General features: G+C 45.5%; 1 protein-coding gene across 2 annotated transcripts in view; it reads left to right on the forward strand.

Moving 5' to 3' along the window:
* The window catches only part of dph1 (diphthamide biosynthesis 1), a 173898-nt gene extending 161114 nt beyond the window's left edge, over positions 1-12784 (forward strand). For both annotated transcript variants that reach the window (XM_063205054.1, XM_063205055.1), the window contains exons 11-12: positions 7861-7995; positions 11116-12784. In XM_063205054.1, the coding sequence (XP_063061124.1) occupies positions 7861-7995; positions 11116-11202 (222 nt within the window). In that variant the 3' untranslated portion in view covers positions 11203-12784. The remainder of the gene's footprint in view (positions 1-7860; positions 7996-11115) is intronic.
* The last annotated feature ends 4972 nt before the right edge of the window (positions 12785-17756 follow it).

Consider the following 17756-nt stretch of genomic DNA (forward strand, 5'->3'; position numbering starts at 1 on the left):
GAGCAAAATAAGTATTTGATCCCCTGCCAACTGATTACATTTCCGGGCCCACAGATCAGATGGGCACTTCCGATCAACTTGTCATCTGAATTAAAGACACCTGTACATACTAACATGCATAAAAGACACATTGAATCAGCAGAATCAGTCCATAGTATGAGTGAATCAGTCACACTCCAACCTCACCAACATGGGAAAGACCAAAGAGTGGTCAAATGATATCAGCGACACGATTTTAGACCTGAACAAAGATTAAATGGGCTGCAAAGCCACAAGAAAGAGACTGCGTATTAATGACCCAGCTGTTGATGCATTTCTTCCAAAATGTGAGGAATACAAAATTACTATCCATCAGCCTGTCTGGGGTTCTATACAAGATTTGACCTTTTGTAGGGATTTGATAATCATGAGAACAGAAAGAAAGCACCCTAGACCTGTACGGGATGAACTAGGCAATGATATCAAAGCTACTGGGACCAAAATCAATGAGAAAACTACTGGTAGCACTTAATGCCACAGAAGTTTAAAATACTGTAGTGCACACATGGTACCTCTACTTCAGAAGGAACCTGTGCAGTCCCACTTGAGGTTTGTCAACGGACATCAGACTGGTTTAGGATATGATAAGGAGGTGCTGTAGTCAGATGGCAGCAAAATCAAGCTGTTTGGCATTATCACAATTCAATGTGTTTTGAGAAAGAGTACTGCTGTCTATGATCCCAAGAACACCCTCCTCACCATCATGCATGAAAGTGGTATCATTATGGTTTGAGGGTGTTTGTCTGGCCAAGGCACAGGACAACTTCACATCGTCAACGAATGGATGGAGGGAGACATGTAATGTGCAATCCTGAGTGCAAACGTCCTTCCCTCCACCACTACACTGAAGGGTGGGCCATTTTTGGATCTCCCAACATGACAATAATACACAACATACAGTCAAAGCAACGAAGGAGTGGCTCAATAAGAAGCATATTAAAGTTGTGAAGTGGCCTAGACAGTCTCCAAATATTAACCCTATAGTAATTCTATGGAGGGAACTGAACCTCCCACTTACCAAGCTACAGCCACAAACTATTAATGTTTTAGAGATAATGTGCAAAGAAAAATGGGCAAAAATATTTTCTACTATATGCACAAACATTGTCATCAACTAAATGAAGCATCTGACCTCAGTGCTAGACAACTAGGACTTTGCCACAAAGCACTTTATCTTCTTTAGCTAGAGGGGTCAAATACTTATTTGCCTAAATTAAATACAAATAAATTAAAATATATTATTTTAAGTTATTCTCTGGAATTTCTTTTTGATATTCTGTCTCTCCATGTTTGAATACATATTATCATAAATTTATAGACTGATCATGCCTTTATTAGTGGGCAAACCGGCAAGATCAGCAAGGGATCAAATACATATTGGACTCACTGTACACACACACACAGTGGAACTGTGCTTGAGGGATGAGAGGAGACTGATGTAGACTGATGGTGGAGAGGCTAATGAAGCATGGATGGACAGGTGCACGGAAGCTGCTTTAAAACAGCAAACAGGGAAGAGGGAGAGAGAGAGGAAGTGAGTGTGGAGATAGAGAGAAGCAGAGAGTGGGGATGAAAGGAAGGACGTTAAAATGAATGGAAAGGGTAGTGGAGGGATAAGGGAGAGGCTTGAAGAGAAGTGAAGAGAGGTAGTGTGTATGAGAAAGAGGTGTAAAGGAGAGAGAGGAAGAGGGAAAGGCACTGGAAGTTTGTGTTTTTGAAAGAGGGACAAGAGAGTTAGAGAGAGAGAGAGAGAGATGGAGATGGGGGAACAGATACAGAGAGAGTGTGTGAGAAAGGCTAAAGAGAGTATGAGAGAGTGCATGTTTTTGAAAGAGGGATGGAAAAAACAGGGGAAGGAAAGGGTGATGAGAACAGGGATAAAAAGGGAGAGACAGGCAGAGAGTGTGAGAGAGAGGAGGGGAGAAGGACAGACACTGGGAGTAGGCCTATGTGGAAAAGATGTGTAAGAGAGAGAGCGTGATGAGAAAAGAGTGTTTGAGAGAGAGAGAGAGAGAGAGAGAGAGAGAGAGAGAGAGAGAGAGAGAGAGAGAGAGAGAGAGAGAGAGATGCTTGGAGATGAGGGCACTGACTGGGAGTATTTGTCTTTTGGGAAGATGTGTAAGAGAGAGAGCGTGATGAGAAAAGAGTGTTTGAGAGAGAGAGAGAGAGAGAGAGAGAGAGAGAGAGAGAGAGAGAGAGAGAGAGAGAGAGAGAGAGAGATGCTTGGAGATGAGGGCACTGACTGGGAGTATTTGTCTTTTGGGAAGATGTGTAAGAGAGAGAGAGAGTGATGAGAAACGAGTGTTTGTGAGTGAGTGAGAGAGAGAGAAAGAGAAAGATGCTTGGAGATGAGGGCACTGTTTGTAGAGGAAACGGGCGAGACACGCTCCGCGAGGAGAGCTAAAGGGAATGCCTTATGAGGCTTTGAGCTTCTGGCTTCTCATTAGCAAATACAAGACCGAACAAAATGTCAAAAAAGAAGACGAGGAGAGAGAGAGAGAGACAGAGAGAGAGAGAGAGAGAGAGAGAGAGAGAGAGGAGTCTGTCACAGAGGTGCATTGATAAGATACCCACTGCGTCTTCGTTACAGGAGCGAAATGTGCCCCAAGCAATGACAAGAACACCGCTTGATGGTAACAATATCAAGCAAACAACACCTCTAATCAATTCCAGGCAAGAGCCAAGGGTGGTATTGAGTAGCCTGTGTTTGTTTACCTGACCAGGAGATTGAAACATCCATGCCCTTGAGCAAAGAAGACCAAAAAAACTGGTATTGTGTGGTGATAATAGTAATTAGCTCAATATTTATGATAATATTTACAAGGGCACACTGGAGACCACATAAAGGTTGTCATATCGCAATTGTGAAAATTTCCTCAAAACATGTCTTAGCTCCAATTGATGGTGATATAAATGATTGCCGAAAAATTAATCAGTCCAATGTTCAATAGGTTCTGACCCATTCTGAACATGTAATCATAATCGCTCCTTGTCATTTTGGAAAATAACAAACAGAAATGATACAATTGGGGAAAAAAAACATCCAGGCAAGGCACGGGAAAGCAAAAAATCAAACTAAGGTAAAAGCATACCCATGGCGGCATTACATCAATAACAGTGTAATAGATGGGGAATGGGAGTATACTGTACTATGATTAAGTTATTCTTTTACCCAAAGGGCTTGTTAAAAAACAGATTTTGATTATCTGGATTTGGTTGAAGGAGCTCTAACTAGTTTACCTCTTTGGGCGCCCTACGGGTTAGTAGCAGCATTGTTACTGATGGCAGAGCTGATTTTTACAAATAGGCAGACTAGGCAACTGTCTAAGGCCCCACTAATGTCTGCCCGCCGCAGGGGTCCCCACCAGTCAGCCCCGCTATGGTAAATTAACAGCAAGAGTAATTTGTCAGGGTGCCATTTCTATATTTTGCCTAGGACCCTAAATGGGTTGAACCACCACCTACTGATGGACAATTATAGAGAGGCATCCGTTCATCCTTATGGTTGATGGCAAAAAAAACCTACCCTATTACAGCCACTTAAACAATTCTGAAGCATTCATTTCAAGCTCAATGAACCAGTCATTTAAGTAAGATATTGAATTCCAGGTCCCTTTTTTCTAACAAGTTTACAAACAAGTTTATCACAGTAACTAGCGCTGTCATGTTACCTCCCAGTATTCCTGTCATGTGCGCAGTGGATGACTGCAGGGAGTGTGTTGATATGTTTTGTTGTTGCTGCTGCTGTTGTTTTTTCCTCGCCACGGAAACCGTCGCCCCCGGTTGCCTGCTCAGATGGTGCACATCTGCTGACATCCATCCAAAGGGGGTGTAGGATGGGGAGTAGGGGGTGGGGGATTGGAGAGGGTGACTCTGCTCATTTTGAAGAGTTTGGCCCACTGTGTCTCTTGTTTTGACACATGGGTGGTTGACGTTTAAGGGCGTAACGCAAAAAAAAAAAAAAGTTTTTCAAATTCCTGAAAAAAATGATGGATAAAAATTGGAAAAAAATAGAAAAAAACAAAGCACTTAGTGGTCTGTGGAATTTCACCTTATTTTTGCCATTTTTGGGAAAATGTGTCCTGCATCAACACATAGCATAGGCATGTCACACCGCAGGAAAATGGAGTCACACCACAGGGAATTCACTGCATTATGGCCATTTTAATCCTTTTGTATACATGACTGACATCTGAGCTCATGCTAACTTGATAATGATATTGTGTTTAATCTTAATATGTGTTTTCATTCATGAAAAAACGTTTTTTTCCTCCTATAAGAGCAGTCACACCACAGGACACCATAAAATGAACCTAAGCATTGCGTGACAGAAAGATTGCAATATGAAGACATATTAAGAGGTTAAGAGTCACCTTAAACTTCCACAGCACTCTCCAATAACTGAGGTACTGACTGGTTAGGAGCCAGTCTTTAAGACCCTTGTAGTTGGCCTTGCAGCTGCCCATTCACAAACATTGACATACATGTCACCCCACAGGACGCAATTTGTGTTACGAAATTGAACTTGTAGTTAATATTACTGTCTTGAGTTTTTTCCACATTCACATATCTTAATCTAAAGTTAAGATTTATGCAATCATGCCAAATGCTTCATACATTATTCAAAATGTTGTTGGTAAATTTATATATATATTATTATATATTGTTTCATTAATGTTACAGTCACACCGCAGGAAATTTGACATATAAACCTTTACATAAATCTTAACAGAAATGTTTCTTCTCATCTAAGACTAATATGAAACATAATGTACCACATCTTCTATCATTGACATTTGTTTTTTAAAGGAAAATAACAGTTTTGTAGGTTTTTAACCAATGTTACGAAAAAACAAGGCGTCACGTCTCCCACCCACATATCTGACTGCAAGAAGCGGGTGTAGCTTGCTAGCTAGTTATCAAGTCAACAAGAGATGCAGGGAAGTGTTTTGGGTCCCCAAGCCACTAAAGATTCTACATAACTGATGACATCCATCCAGTGGGGGGGTGGAACAGATGACACTGCTCACATCGCCTCTTGTTTTGACACATCTGCCTTGGAAGGTTTGTAGAAAGAGTTTAGCTGCTAGCTAGCTACTAAGTCAACTAGAAATACAGTACATCTGCATCGGGGCCCCAGGCCAGTAAAGGACCCTTAGAGAAACTGCAGCCTGCTGTAATAGCAATGCAGTTTACATGAAATGTGGGCTTTTGCCTGTGGCTCTCACAGAGTCTGGAAACACCTCAAACTGCAAGAAGTAAAGGAAGGGGATTTCTTGTGTAGGGTATACAGCACTGGAGAAAATGCGCTAATCCATCGAGATGCATAGGGAGACCTCATAACACTAAGAGACAAACACCTGCAAAATCCCACCTTTATCACTGCAGAGAGCTAATTATCCGAAACAATTGTTGACTTGAATTGCAAGAGATTGTGCTCTTTGAAAAAAGGCCACCACGAAACACATTGAAGTGCTTGTTTTAATCGTGTTTTGTCCATAAAATAGCCTTTTTACCTTGCAGTCTATGTGAGCGCCTTGGTATTTTTCAACCGTTATCGGCATTGCAGTCATGTTGCATTATCGGGCTTTGTACCACCATTGATGTGCAGTGCATTCTGATTGAGCTGAATCTAGAAGGAGGCCTCTCCCTGTAGTCATACTCTGTACCTTAAATAACTAAACCAGTTCGGTTTGCTGCATTTCTTTAATCTATCTATTCACACATGCGTAATGACAGTTACCTTGAATCAAATCTTAGAACAAAATCCACAGACTCCAAAATGTAACCAACCGACACAGTGGGACACAGTAGAGCCACTGAGTACGACCAAAAATAAACTAAACGGCAGGTTGGCAGGAAAACTATAGCACAACAAAATAAGTAATTGAATAAACCGAATAACATTGGTTAAGAGCAACATTATAATTATCAATTACATCTCTGACTAGAATACTATTATTGTTATTATTTTATACATCCCAGTGGGACACTGCCTCACAGGCCTAGACTATGGTTGTGAAAGGGGGGGCAAAGAAAAAAATAGTGGGGCACAAACCACATGTAAGGAGGGCCTTGACTGGAATCTACTGCTGTATAGAGCAGTGTTTCTCAACAGTGGTGCCGTGTTACCCTGGGGTGCCGCACACCCCCCTCAGGGGTGCCGAGGAAACGTGGCTGATGGTATGTGAAATTGACCTAAATAAATAAATAAATTATGTAATAAAAAACATATTTGTCTAATTAATAAATCAATGCTTAGTCAGTGGAATCTTTTATATATCATTTACACATAGCCTGTCTAAGACAGTGCTACAACTTCGAACGTCTCCAAACTACTTTTCTAAGCTTTTGTGGTATCGGATGCGATGCCATACTATGGCTTATTGATTTGGGGTGCATTGAGATTTTTCATGAATTGAAAGGGTGCCTCGCCTAAAAAAAAGGTTGAGAAACACTGGTATAGAGGAGCCTTGTTATGACAAAGTTTGGGAACCATTAGGTTAGACTGTGGCTTAGTGCAGCAATGAGATTCTCGCCCCACATCTATATTTTGTTCCCTTTCCACTGTGTCTGTCTCACTTTCTCTTTTTTTATGTCTCTTACGCTCACTCAATCTCTTTCGTTTAGTGTCTCTGTCTTTGTAAATGTCTCCTGCTGTCGGAAGCTTCCCCTCCCCTGCCCATCCCATCTCCTCCCTCCATCTCTCTCATCTCTGCCTCCAAGTATCTGTGTCTCTCGCTTTTTTCTCTACATATACGTACATGCCCCTCTCTCTCTCTCTCTCACTCTCTCTTTTCTCTCTCCATCTCTTTTATTCTGGGACACTGGACCTCTGTGCTTTTCAATCTTTGTTGATTCAGCTGGATTTAATACAGCCTGCGTCTTTGTCAAGATGCGTTTGTTTTTTTCGGATCTGGCAGGAGCCTTAGTGGTTGACTGTCTGTTTTCTCGCCGCCCCTGACGCCGTCCCGCCCCTCCCACTCTGCTCCCACGCCCATCCGTCCCGCTGCTCCATCTTCATCTCGCCTCTCCATCAATCTCCACCTCGCTCTCCTTTAACACACCCATCCGTCCAGCGCCACCTCATCCTGCCAACCCCCGGCACCCTCTCTCTTTACTATCCTTTCTTTTCTTGTTCCTCAATTCCTTACCATGCTTGCATTGCATGCCCTACTTAACCCGCAACCTCCCACCTCCTATTCCTGCTCCTATTTCCTTCTGTCTTCCTCCACATTACCCACCACACTCCCTTCTACATCTGCTATCCTCCCTGCTCTGCAACCCCTTTCTTTCTGGATCTAGGCCAGACTAGGTATTACAACTATGCTGCTCATTGAAATTGTGCTACCTATTGCCAAATTAATCAACTAATATTTACTAGTATGATTTCTAGAGATTCAAAATGGCGTACATAGAGAAGATCCACCTTTTCATGTATGAAAGGTGCATTTTTTCCAGTCATAATGCATACATAATGCATAGGCAGGAGGTGTACCCCATGGACTAGAACTCCTCCATGCTGCCTCTCTCCTCCTTCCTCCTCTCTGCTCCTCTACAGTATTCAACTGCACCTCCATCTCTCTAGCACCGTCTCACCCTCTCTACCCACCAACCTCCATCATTATAATATTAGCTTTATTTGTATACCCATACATTTGTACAATAATGCTGCTCAATGTACTTTAAGAGTTTGATCAGGAACACAAGTCTGGCAAAGTTCTGGTATGCCAAGTAGCTTACCCCCTTTCCTCTCTCCTCTCTCCTCTCTTCTCTCTCCTCTCTTCTCTCTCCTCTCTTCTCTCTCCTCCTGTCCCCCAGGCTGCGGTGTCGCTTCAGCAGGTCGGCTGGCAAGAGGTCTACCCCATGGACTTCTACTCCAATCAGAGCCTGGGCCCCTGGGCCCCCAACCACCCCGACAACCAGCCGGCGAGGGCCCCGCGACGCCAGACACAGGTGGGTGCACATTGCACACCGTGCACACCACGTCACCCCACGCCGTACACACCACACAGCCATGCACGCAGACAGGCAGACAGACAGATAAAAATTCATGAGCAGGTCTGGTGGGAATAGGAGGAATGCAGCCGTTTGAATGGGACAAGGGGCCCCTTGACTCGCATGCGTCGTGCCGCGTGTGTTACCATATGGCACTGCACTGCACCAAGTCACCAAGATCAGATTCAGCATCACACTCTAGTAGGCAAGCCGAGGCAGGCGGACAGAAAGATGTGAATTTTATTAAAAGGACAGGTGGCGGAATGGGGAGAATGGAGTTGTGTTGTGTTGTGTTGTGAGGCACGGGCCCCTTGACGCCAGACCTAGGTGAGTAAAATGCCGTGTGGCACAGCACTGCACCACACTCAGGCATGCAGGCAGGAAGATAGACAGGCGGGCAGATGTGTTGAGATGTGTGGAGTTGTGTTGTGGGCGTTGGCCATTTGTCACCAGACCCAGGTGGGAGGTGCCCTGCGCCACACCACACTGCAGTGCACAGGTACCATGTGCAGGCAGGCAGACAGACATTTACAGGATTATTAGCAGGGATGGTGGAGGCCCGTGTTGCCAGATCTGTTTGACCAAATCCCGCCCAAAAGCTTCTCAAAAACTGCCAAAATGCGCTAAATTCCGCCCAAAATCAACAAATTACATTGACTTCTATGGGCCCAAAATGTCTGGAAAAAAAGCCAAATGGCCCATTTTTCCCTTTTTTACCCGCAGACGCTCATCCCAAGTAGCCCAATTGGGCGGGCACCTGCCCAGTCTGGCAACACTGATGGAGACATTCACTGGGGAGAATGGAGATGTGTTGTGAAGCACAGGCCTGTTTTTTTTTTTGGAAGGACCCAGGTGGGGGCATGTACTGTGCCACACTGCAATGCAGTTCACAAAGTCACCAAGCACTGGTATCCAAGTAGGCACAGACAGACTGGCACATATGAATGTATGAGCAGGACTGGGGGAGAGTGGAGCCGGACGGTAGCGGGGCGCAGGCCCCTTGGCGCCAGACCCAGGCATGTGCTCCGTACAACACGGCACAGCACAGCATGGCACCAAGCCACCAAACACGCCACCAACCACACTCAGGCTGGCAGAGACGCAAGCAGGCAGACAGAGAGACAGACAGATGTAAATTTCTTAAGAGGGTGAGTTGGGGAGAGAGGGAGTTGTGATGTGCTGTGGTGAGGGAAGTAAGGGGCGGCGGTGTGGATGGGGGGGGACACATAATTTATTCAGATGTGCCTGTCAACCTCACAGCTCAATAAACTCAGAAGCAGAGGTGCAATGGAGCAGGGGTGTGTGTGTGTGTGTGTGTGTGTGTGTGTGTGTGTGTGTGTGTGTGTGTGTGTGTGTGTGTGTGTGTGTGTGTGTGTGTGTGTGTGTGTGTGTGTGTGTGTGTGTGTGTGTGTGTGTGTGTGTGTGTGTGTGTGGGAGAGAGGGGGAGAGGGGGAGAGAGAGAGCTTGTGTGTGTTTGTATGAGAGAGAAAGAGAGAGAGCTTGTCTGTGTGTGTGTTTGTGAGGGGGAGAGAGAGAGAGACAGAGTGTGTGTGTGCGTGTGTTTGTGTGCGTGTGCGTGTGCTTGTGTGTGAGAGATACAGCTAGTTGTGTGTGTGTGTGTGTGTGTGTGTGTGTGTGTGTGTGTGTGTGTGTGTGTGTGTGTGTGTGTGTGTGTGTGTGTGTGTGTGTGTGTGTGTGTGTGTGTGTGTGTGTTAGTGTGTAATGGTATCAGGGGTGGGATATTGCAAAGGTGACACGCCTGTGGCTGGTGTTGAGGTGATGTACACTGCCAAGGTGTGAAGGGAGCACTCGTGTCGCGTTCCCCCTCCTGTGTCTGTGAAAGCGAACATGCGGTTAAGCTCATATAAGATTCAGAGTCTTCTCTCCTCTTCTCTTCTCTCCTCTTCTCTTCTCTCATCTTCTCTTCTCTTCTCTTCTCTTCTCTTCTCTTCTCTTCTCTTCTCTTCTCTCATCTTCTCTTCTCTTATCTTCTCTTCTCTCATCTTCTCTTCTCTTCTCTTCTCTTCTCTCATCTTCTCTTCTCTTATCTTCTCTTCTCTCATCTTCTCTTCTCCTCTCTTCTCTTCTCCTCTCTTCTCTTCTTCTCCTCTCTTCTCTCATCCTCTCCTCTCCTCTCTCATCCTTTCTTCTCTTCCCTTTTCATCTCTTCTCTTCTCTTCTCTCATCTCATCTCATCTTCTCTCATCCTCTCTTGTCTCTCATCCTTTCTTCTCCCCTCTTCTATTCCTCACCTCACCTCTCCTCTACTCTCCTCTATTCCCTCTCCTCTCCTCTCCTCTTCTCTTCTCTTCTCTTCTCTTCTCTTCTCTTCTCTTCTCTTCTCTTCTCTTCTCTTCTTTTCTCTTCTGCCCTCTCCTCTACTCTCCTCTTCTCTTCTCCTCTCCTCTCCTCTTCTCTTCTCTTCTTCTCTTCTCTCTGCTTCACTTCACTTCTTGGTGGCGCATTAAGCTTCTTCCCCTGCTTTCCATTCAGCCAGGGATGATTTTAGCCCAACCCTGATGTGTTTTAATTGATGTGGAAGAGAGAAACGTTGCATAATGCACACAGTGCACACACACACACACACACACACACACACACACACACACACACACACACACACACACACACACACACACACACACACACACACACACACACACACACACACACACACACACACACACACACACAGCTTTGGGACAAAGTTGTGTGTGTGTGCCTGTGTGTTGTGTGACAGAGGGACGGTATCGCTCAAATGTAATAGTCATGTCTCCCCTCATGAAAGATTTTACGTTAAATGTAAAATTTAACGCCTCATTTCTTTTTCTTTTCATCTTTTTTTTCTGTTTCTTTTTGTAAAAAGCTTCTTCTATTCGCTTGCCAGCTTTTTTGCTATTTTCAGACCAGACATTTTTAAGTATTTTGGGGATGGAAAGTGCTTAAGCTCAGCTATTTTTTTTATTTTGTCATGTGTTGAAATAGTAATGCTGGTGGGTTGTGAGAGTGTGCGTGCGCGCGTGTGTCTGTGTCTGTGTGTGGGTTCTGATGTGTGTGTGTTTTTTTTCTTTTTTACAGAAGAGCAGCCAGGATCAGTCCCAGGCTCCCAAGCCCAAGGCCTGTGCACAGACCCAGGGCGCCCCCTGTGGCTGCCAAGAGGAATAACCAGCAACAGCAAAAAAAAAAAAAAACTGCTCTGTTATCTCTTCTCACACCGGCAGCCAACCACGGCTTTATCTCCCCCACCCATCTTGCAGGAGACAAGGTCCATCCAATCAGAGGCGTGGAGCCAGCTCTCCTGGGCCTATAACAGGGGAAGGCTGCGGCTATGGACCCGCCTCGGACAATCTCTCACTCCATCTGTCACTGGAGAGAAATCATCATCATCAACATCATCATCATCATCACCAGCATCAGCATCAGCATCAGCATCTTCACAAGGCACCACAAAACAACCTATATACAGTACATCACACATGGAAGTGATGCCCCTGTATGATACAAGGAGAATGCCATAGTGAAGATTATTTTACCCTAATACTGCTCGACAATAACCTGTTATATTTTTTTCCGCTGTGATTCAGAACTCTTGTTCATGTTTTATAAAACGTATATGTGTCAGCCCACTTCAAAACTGGCCCCCCTTGTAGACATTCATCACAGCTGCTGAAAGCTTGAATAGACTCTCGACCTCGAGTCTTGTATAAGACACTTTGACATGAAATGGGAGCTGGTATATGACATGTCTCTCTCATACGAAGGCTACCATGAGTCAGACACTCTGCTCTACCCTGACACACACACACACACACACACATACACACTAGTAGTGTCAACAATGATCGATTCGGCGATCCGAATCGATCCGGGGCATGGACGATCCAGATCCAGATCCGGCAAGTTCCAGAATCAATCCGGCAATTTTTTTAAGTTTCAATTACTTCCATGGATATTTCGGGAGCAAATGAATGTTAAATTAAATAAAAACACTTCAAAACATTGCAAGACTGATACAGACTGATACAGAAAACAGCCAATAAATTGTTGCTCAGTATCTGACTACTTGTATTTCCTCATCATGGCTGAACATTTGCTTTTCAGTAGAAATGTAATGCATTGCAAAACATTGTAGAATCGGATCGGATCGGAATCGGATTGGATCTAATAGAATCGAATCGAATCGGATCTACTACCTCCCGAATCGTGATCGAATCGGATCGTGAGGGCAGTGCCGATCCACACCACTAATACACATACACATACACATACACATACACATACACATACACATACACATACACATACACATACACATACACACACACAGCAACCACCAATCCACCAACCATGCTCATACATGATTGGACATCAAAAAAACTGTTTGTATGTGCCTGTGTGTGCAATTTTTTTCTCTCATTCTCCACCACCTCATCACCCCCTGGTAATGAGTGAATCTCTCTCTCTCTCTCCTCTCTCTCTCTCTCTCTCTCTCTCTCTCTCTCTCTCTCTCTCTCCCTCTCCCCCGTCAGCTTTCTGGCTGTCTTATGTGTGCTTTCCTTTCCTCTGGTACAGACTACTCGCGCCCCGGACGGGAGATTCGCAGCCAAGCTTATTAGACGAGATGAGATGAGATGTCTGTTGAATTGCGATGCGGGGCTGCACACTGCCCTTGGGGCTGCTGTTGAACCTCAAAGCGCTGCGCCATGCGCATTAATGATGCATTGCTTATTCAATCAATTAAACATTTTGTGTCTCTCTCTCTCTCTCTCTCTCAATGAGAGTGCGTTTGTGTGTGTGAGCGTGTGTGTAAGCGTGTGTGTGTGTGAGCGTGCGTGTGTGTGCACATGCATATGCGTGTGTGTGTGTGAGCTAGCTTGTGTGCGCGTGCGTGTGTGAGTGTTTGTGTACTGCTGGTGTTTTTGCCGAAGATGTGTGGTTGTGGAGAAAGCCCTCCTGCAGAGAAGAATTTATAAAAATGTATAATTTCACAGTCTTTTGTTGTGTGCACGTGTTTGTTTGCGTGCCCGCGTCTTTGCGTGCGCGCGTGTGCGTACCTACTGTATGTATGCGTGCATGTGTGTGCATGAACACATGACTAAGTCATAATAAATGTACAGGCTGCAAAGTAACAGCTGGACACGACACGCCAGCTAATTTCTTTGACACATTTTCATGCACGGGTATTCATTCCTGACATTTTCAGAAGGAAAAATACATCTTGTGCTCTTTTTCGTCCACACTAGTTGCAACTAGTGATACTGAACCAGGCTTTCAATAAAAAGGCGCTAACAGGATGGAAATTCATGCGTTGCTAGCTGTCTGCTGCCTGGTGCCTGGTGCCTGGTGCCTGGTTGGTGTGCATTCATTGTTTGTTCCTCGATGATAAAAAATGTTAATAATTTATTACCCGAGCTCAAGCACCAACCACCACACACACACATTGTCTCTCTCACACAGACACACACGCACGCACACACGCACACACACACACAGCAGAGCTTCCCTGTGTGTGTGTGTGTGTGTGTGTGTGTGTGTGTGTGTGTGTGTGTGTGTGTGTGTGTGTGTGTGTGTGTGTGTGTGTGTGTGTGTGTGTGTGTCAGTGTCAGTGTTAATCAAATGGATTTGGCCTGTAAGCTTCAGTGGCAGGTGAGTTGGGGGAATAGAGTCTCCTCCTTTTCCCTCTTCTCTTACACCTCCACCTTGCACTCGCCCTGCACATCCCCCTCTTCCACTTCTTTTCCTTTCTCCTCTTCTTTGCCCTCCCTCGCTCCCTCCTCTGCCACCACATTCTACTCGTCACCTCTCCTCCTCTACTTTCTCTTCCTCCTCCTCCTCCTCCTCCTCAGCATGCTTGTCCACTTCTTCTCTACTTTCTTCATCTCTTCCTCCTCCTGTTCCTCTTTTCCTCTTTCCCCTGTTCCTCTCTTCCTTTTCCTCCTCCTCCTCCTCCTCATGCTCGTCCTTGCCCATCTCTTCCTCTCCTCTCTTCATCTCTTTCTCCTCCTCCCCCTCCTCTCTTCCTCCTCCTCCCCTACCTCCTCCTCCTCCACCTCCATGTAGCCTTCTGAGTTGGTATCATGTCAAGATGGATGCACAGGCCAAGGGCATTAGAGTAGCCTGGAGGATGCTAAAGAGGAGCATACTTTAGTCTAGGTGCTCTCCAACACCACCGGCAATTCATCACACACACACACACACACACACACACACACACACACACACACACACACACACACACACACACACACACACACACACACACACACACACAGAAACTTACACACAGACTTCACACCAGCAACTCCTTCCATTGATTCCATCTCCTCTTCTTCTACTCCATAGGCCCACTGGAGAAGATCCCCAGAATCTCCATTATTCAATTAGAGTTCCTGCACTGAAATGTGTATGAGAGAGAGAGAGAGAGCGCAAGAGAGAGCTTGTCTGTGTGTGTGTGTTTGTGAGGGAGAGAGAGAGAGAGCGTGTGTGTGTGTGTGAGAAAAGCTTACGGGAGAGAGAGAGAGAGAGAGAGCATGTGTGTGTGTGTGAGAAAAGCTTACGGGAGAGAGAGAGAGAGAGAGGGAGGATAGTGTTTATTCCACTCCTGCTTGTTTATTTCTGGGGCCTTGACTGGAGCTCTCATCACGCCTCGCCTTCTGCATCAATCGATTGATCAATCAATCAATCAGACAATTCGTCTTACAGCTCTGGGTACTGTAAGCCCTCAGTAATAAGGATTGTGTGTGTGTGCGTGCGTGTAGAGAGTGAGAGAGTTTCCATATGCTTGTTTGTGTACTGTACTACACTTCCTGTATTTCACCTGCTGAAGTGGGAAACCCTTGAGCAATATTAAACATCAGGGTGCTCCCCTGTATATATGCAATACCCTCTGTGTGGTGTGGTTTCATTTATGACCTCTCTTTTTCAACCATCATGACACTACAATAACACTTGGGACATATTTTAAGAGATGTTATACACGATTGTTAAGTAATTTCACTCATGCGCGTTCTTTCTCTGGACAAATGAGAGAGTAATATTAAAAAAATAATTCTCATTGTGAATCATTGTAAATTTACAAGTATAAAATTATTAATTATAAAAATCTATCATTATAAAATGCTTGACTTAAGATATAGGCAAATAATTGTTCTGTTATTGACCATTGTGATTACTTTTGTTTTACATTTACTTTGTATTTTTCCACACTGCACTTTAGGAATACTGCAATAGGGATGCACCATGAAGACCCAGCACCATACAAGTTTAAAGGAAAAAGTTTCAAAAGGGGGTCAGGTTCTTTGGCAAAGTTGAATATTTAGCAGTGGTGGGATTGCAGATGCACGCGCAGTTATTTTACTTGCCACAAGGTGGTGGTCTTCTCCTTAGTATAAAGTGTGTCAGCACCCCAGAGAATGACATCTCGTGTTCCTCGTGAGGGAATTGATTTAGTGATGTATTTTGTATGGCAGTGGGTGAGTGTTTGGAAAAGTGCAGAACCCGACGTACTCTTGCTGCCTAAATGTGCATGTCCGTGATTGCTTCCAGATGTATGTGGAATGCCTTGCTATCTCTCTCTCTCTCTCTCTCTCTCTCTCTCTCTCTCTCTCTCTCTCTCTCTCTCTCTCTCTCTCTCTCTCTCTCTCTCACACACACACACACTTTCTTTTTTCAATCCTCTCTCTCTCTCTCTCTCTCTCTCTCTCTCTCTCTCTCTCTCTCTCTCTCTCTCTCTCTCTCTGGCATCACCCAACGTATCCCCCCCTGCCCTCCCCTTCTTCCTCCCACTTGCTTTTCCCAAAAGTTTCGGGCTCTGCATTTCCTCCTCTGCCAAAGGGCCCCCATTTCCTGCCGTGTGTTTTGGGACTGGCTGGCCGAGAGATTCGAAGGGGGAATTAGAGCCTCGTTCGTCTCACAGCTCATCTGATATGTCATAACTGACACTGCAGACTCTTACGGTCCCTCCACAGTCTGATGGGATGGGAAGAAGCCTGTTTTCTTTCTCTTTTTCTATTTGTCACTGTCTCTCTACATATCCCCCCTACCTCTCTCTGTACATATCTCCCTCTTTTTCTTTTTGTCACTCTCTAGCTATTTTTCTATTTCTTCGTATCTTCTCTCTCTCTCTCTCTCTCTCTCTCTCTCTCTCTCTCTCTCTCTCTCTCTCTCTCTCTCTCTCTCTCTCTCTCTCTCTCTCTCTCTCTCTCTCTCTCTCTCTCTCTCTCTCTCTCAGCACATGGTATCAGTGCCAACTGTGGTTTGGAGACATGATTGTTTTCCTGCTCCTCCCTCTGTAGCCAGCTGCACCTTCACACGGAGAGGAGAGGAGAGGAGAGGAGAGGAGAGGAGAGGAGAGGAGAGGAGAGGCGGGGGAAGAAGAGGGGAGGCGAGAGGAGAGGAGAGGAGGGGAGAGGAGAGGAGAGGCGGGGGAAGAAGAGGGGAGGCGAGAGGAGAGGAGAGGAGAGGAGAGAAGAGAGGAGAGGAGAGGGGAGGGGAGGAGAGGGGAGGCAAGAGGAGAGGAGGGGAAACCAGGGGAGGAGAGAAGAAAGAGAGAAGGAGAACAGAAGAAGAATGAGAGGAGAGGTGAGTAGAAGAGGAAAATAGGAGAGTAGGCTATAGTAAATGGGAAGAGGAGATGGGAGGCAACCAGGGGCTCTCCTGACAGCTGATCCTAATCTGCCAAGCATCGCTCCTCCCTAGAGCCACCCCGATTGCTCTGCACTGGCTGTGCCTCTGGGTGTTTTTTTTTTTTTCATTTTGTCAACGTGTGAAAATGTAAAAGCTGCTGGAGTGTTTTTCTTTTCGTGGTCTGGCCCTCACGGCCGGCCAGCCAGCCAAGCATCCAGTCAGCCAACCAACCAGCTAGGTTGTTGCAATGTAATGGGAACCCTCCGGGCAAATGACATGCAAATGCATGTGTACAGGGGGTATTAAATGCAGGCCTGTTTGCCCTGCTGACATGTTTTTATGTTTTGTTTCAACAGTGTCGGGCCTGGTGTTGTTTGGGGGGGGGGGGTGCTGACGGAGTGTGTGTCCATCTGTGTTTGTGTTCTGTGTCCTCACCTCGTGCAGGAGGGTGGAGGTGGTGTAGGGTGGCAGGCAGGCCTGTCACAACCAGGCAAGCAAACTAGGCAATCGCCTGGGGCTCCGAGCTGAAAGAGGGCGCCATGGTATTTGACTGGCTATGTACTTGCATTTAATTGACCGTAATGACAACTTTGTGAGTGTTCCAGCGGCTCCCTACGTAAATCCAATGATTAAACAAACAGTGCAATGATACTGCTATCGATATATCTCTTCAGGTGACCCTTCCTCAGTAGTTTGAAGAGAATAAGGGTGGTGTGGGGCCCCAGTTCACTCTTTGCCTAGGGCAACTAAATACCTTGAATCAGCCCAGGGTAGGAGCTGGAGTGGAATGAGGAGGGTGAGCATGTGAATTGCCTGCCTGACAAATTGTTTATCTTCCTGAGACAGGAAACGCTGAGTCACTTTGGCCACCTTCTCTCTCTCTCTCTCTCTCTCTCTCTCTCTCTCTCTCTCTCTCTCTCTCTCTCTCTCTCTCTCTCTCTCTCTCTCTCTCTCTCTCTCTCTCTCTCTCTCTCTCTCTCTCTTGCCATCATTTCTATCGACCTCTTCCTGCATTTATTTTCTATCTCACTGTACAATATCCCTCTATCTCTCTTCCTCTATCTTTTTCTCATGGGCACACATTCCCTTTTCAT

This window comes from Engraulis encrasicolus, chromosome 8 (assembly GCF_034702125.1).
Source record: "Engraulis encrasicolus isolate BLACKSEA-1 chromosome 8, IST_EnEncr_1.0, whole genome shotgun sequence".
Classification (NCBI taxonomy): domain Eukaryota; kingdom Metazoa; phylum Chordata; class Actinopteri; order Clupeiformes; family Engraulidae; genus Engraulis; species Engraulis encrasicolus.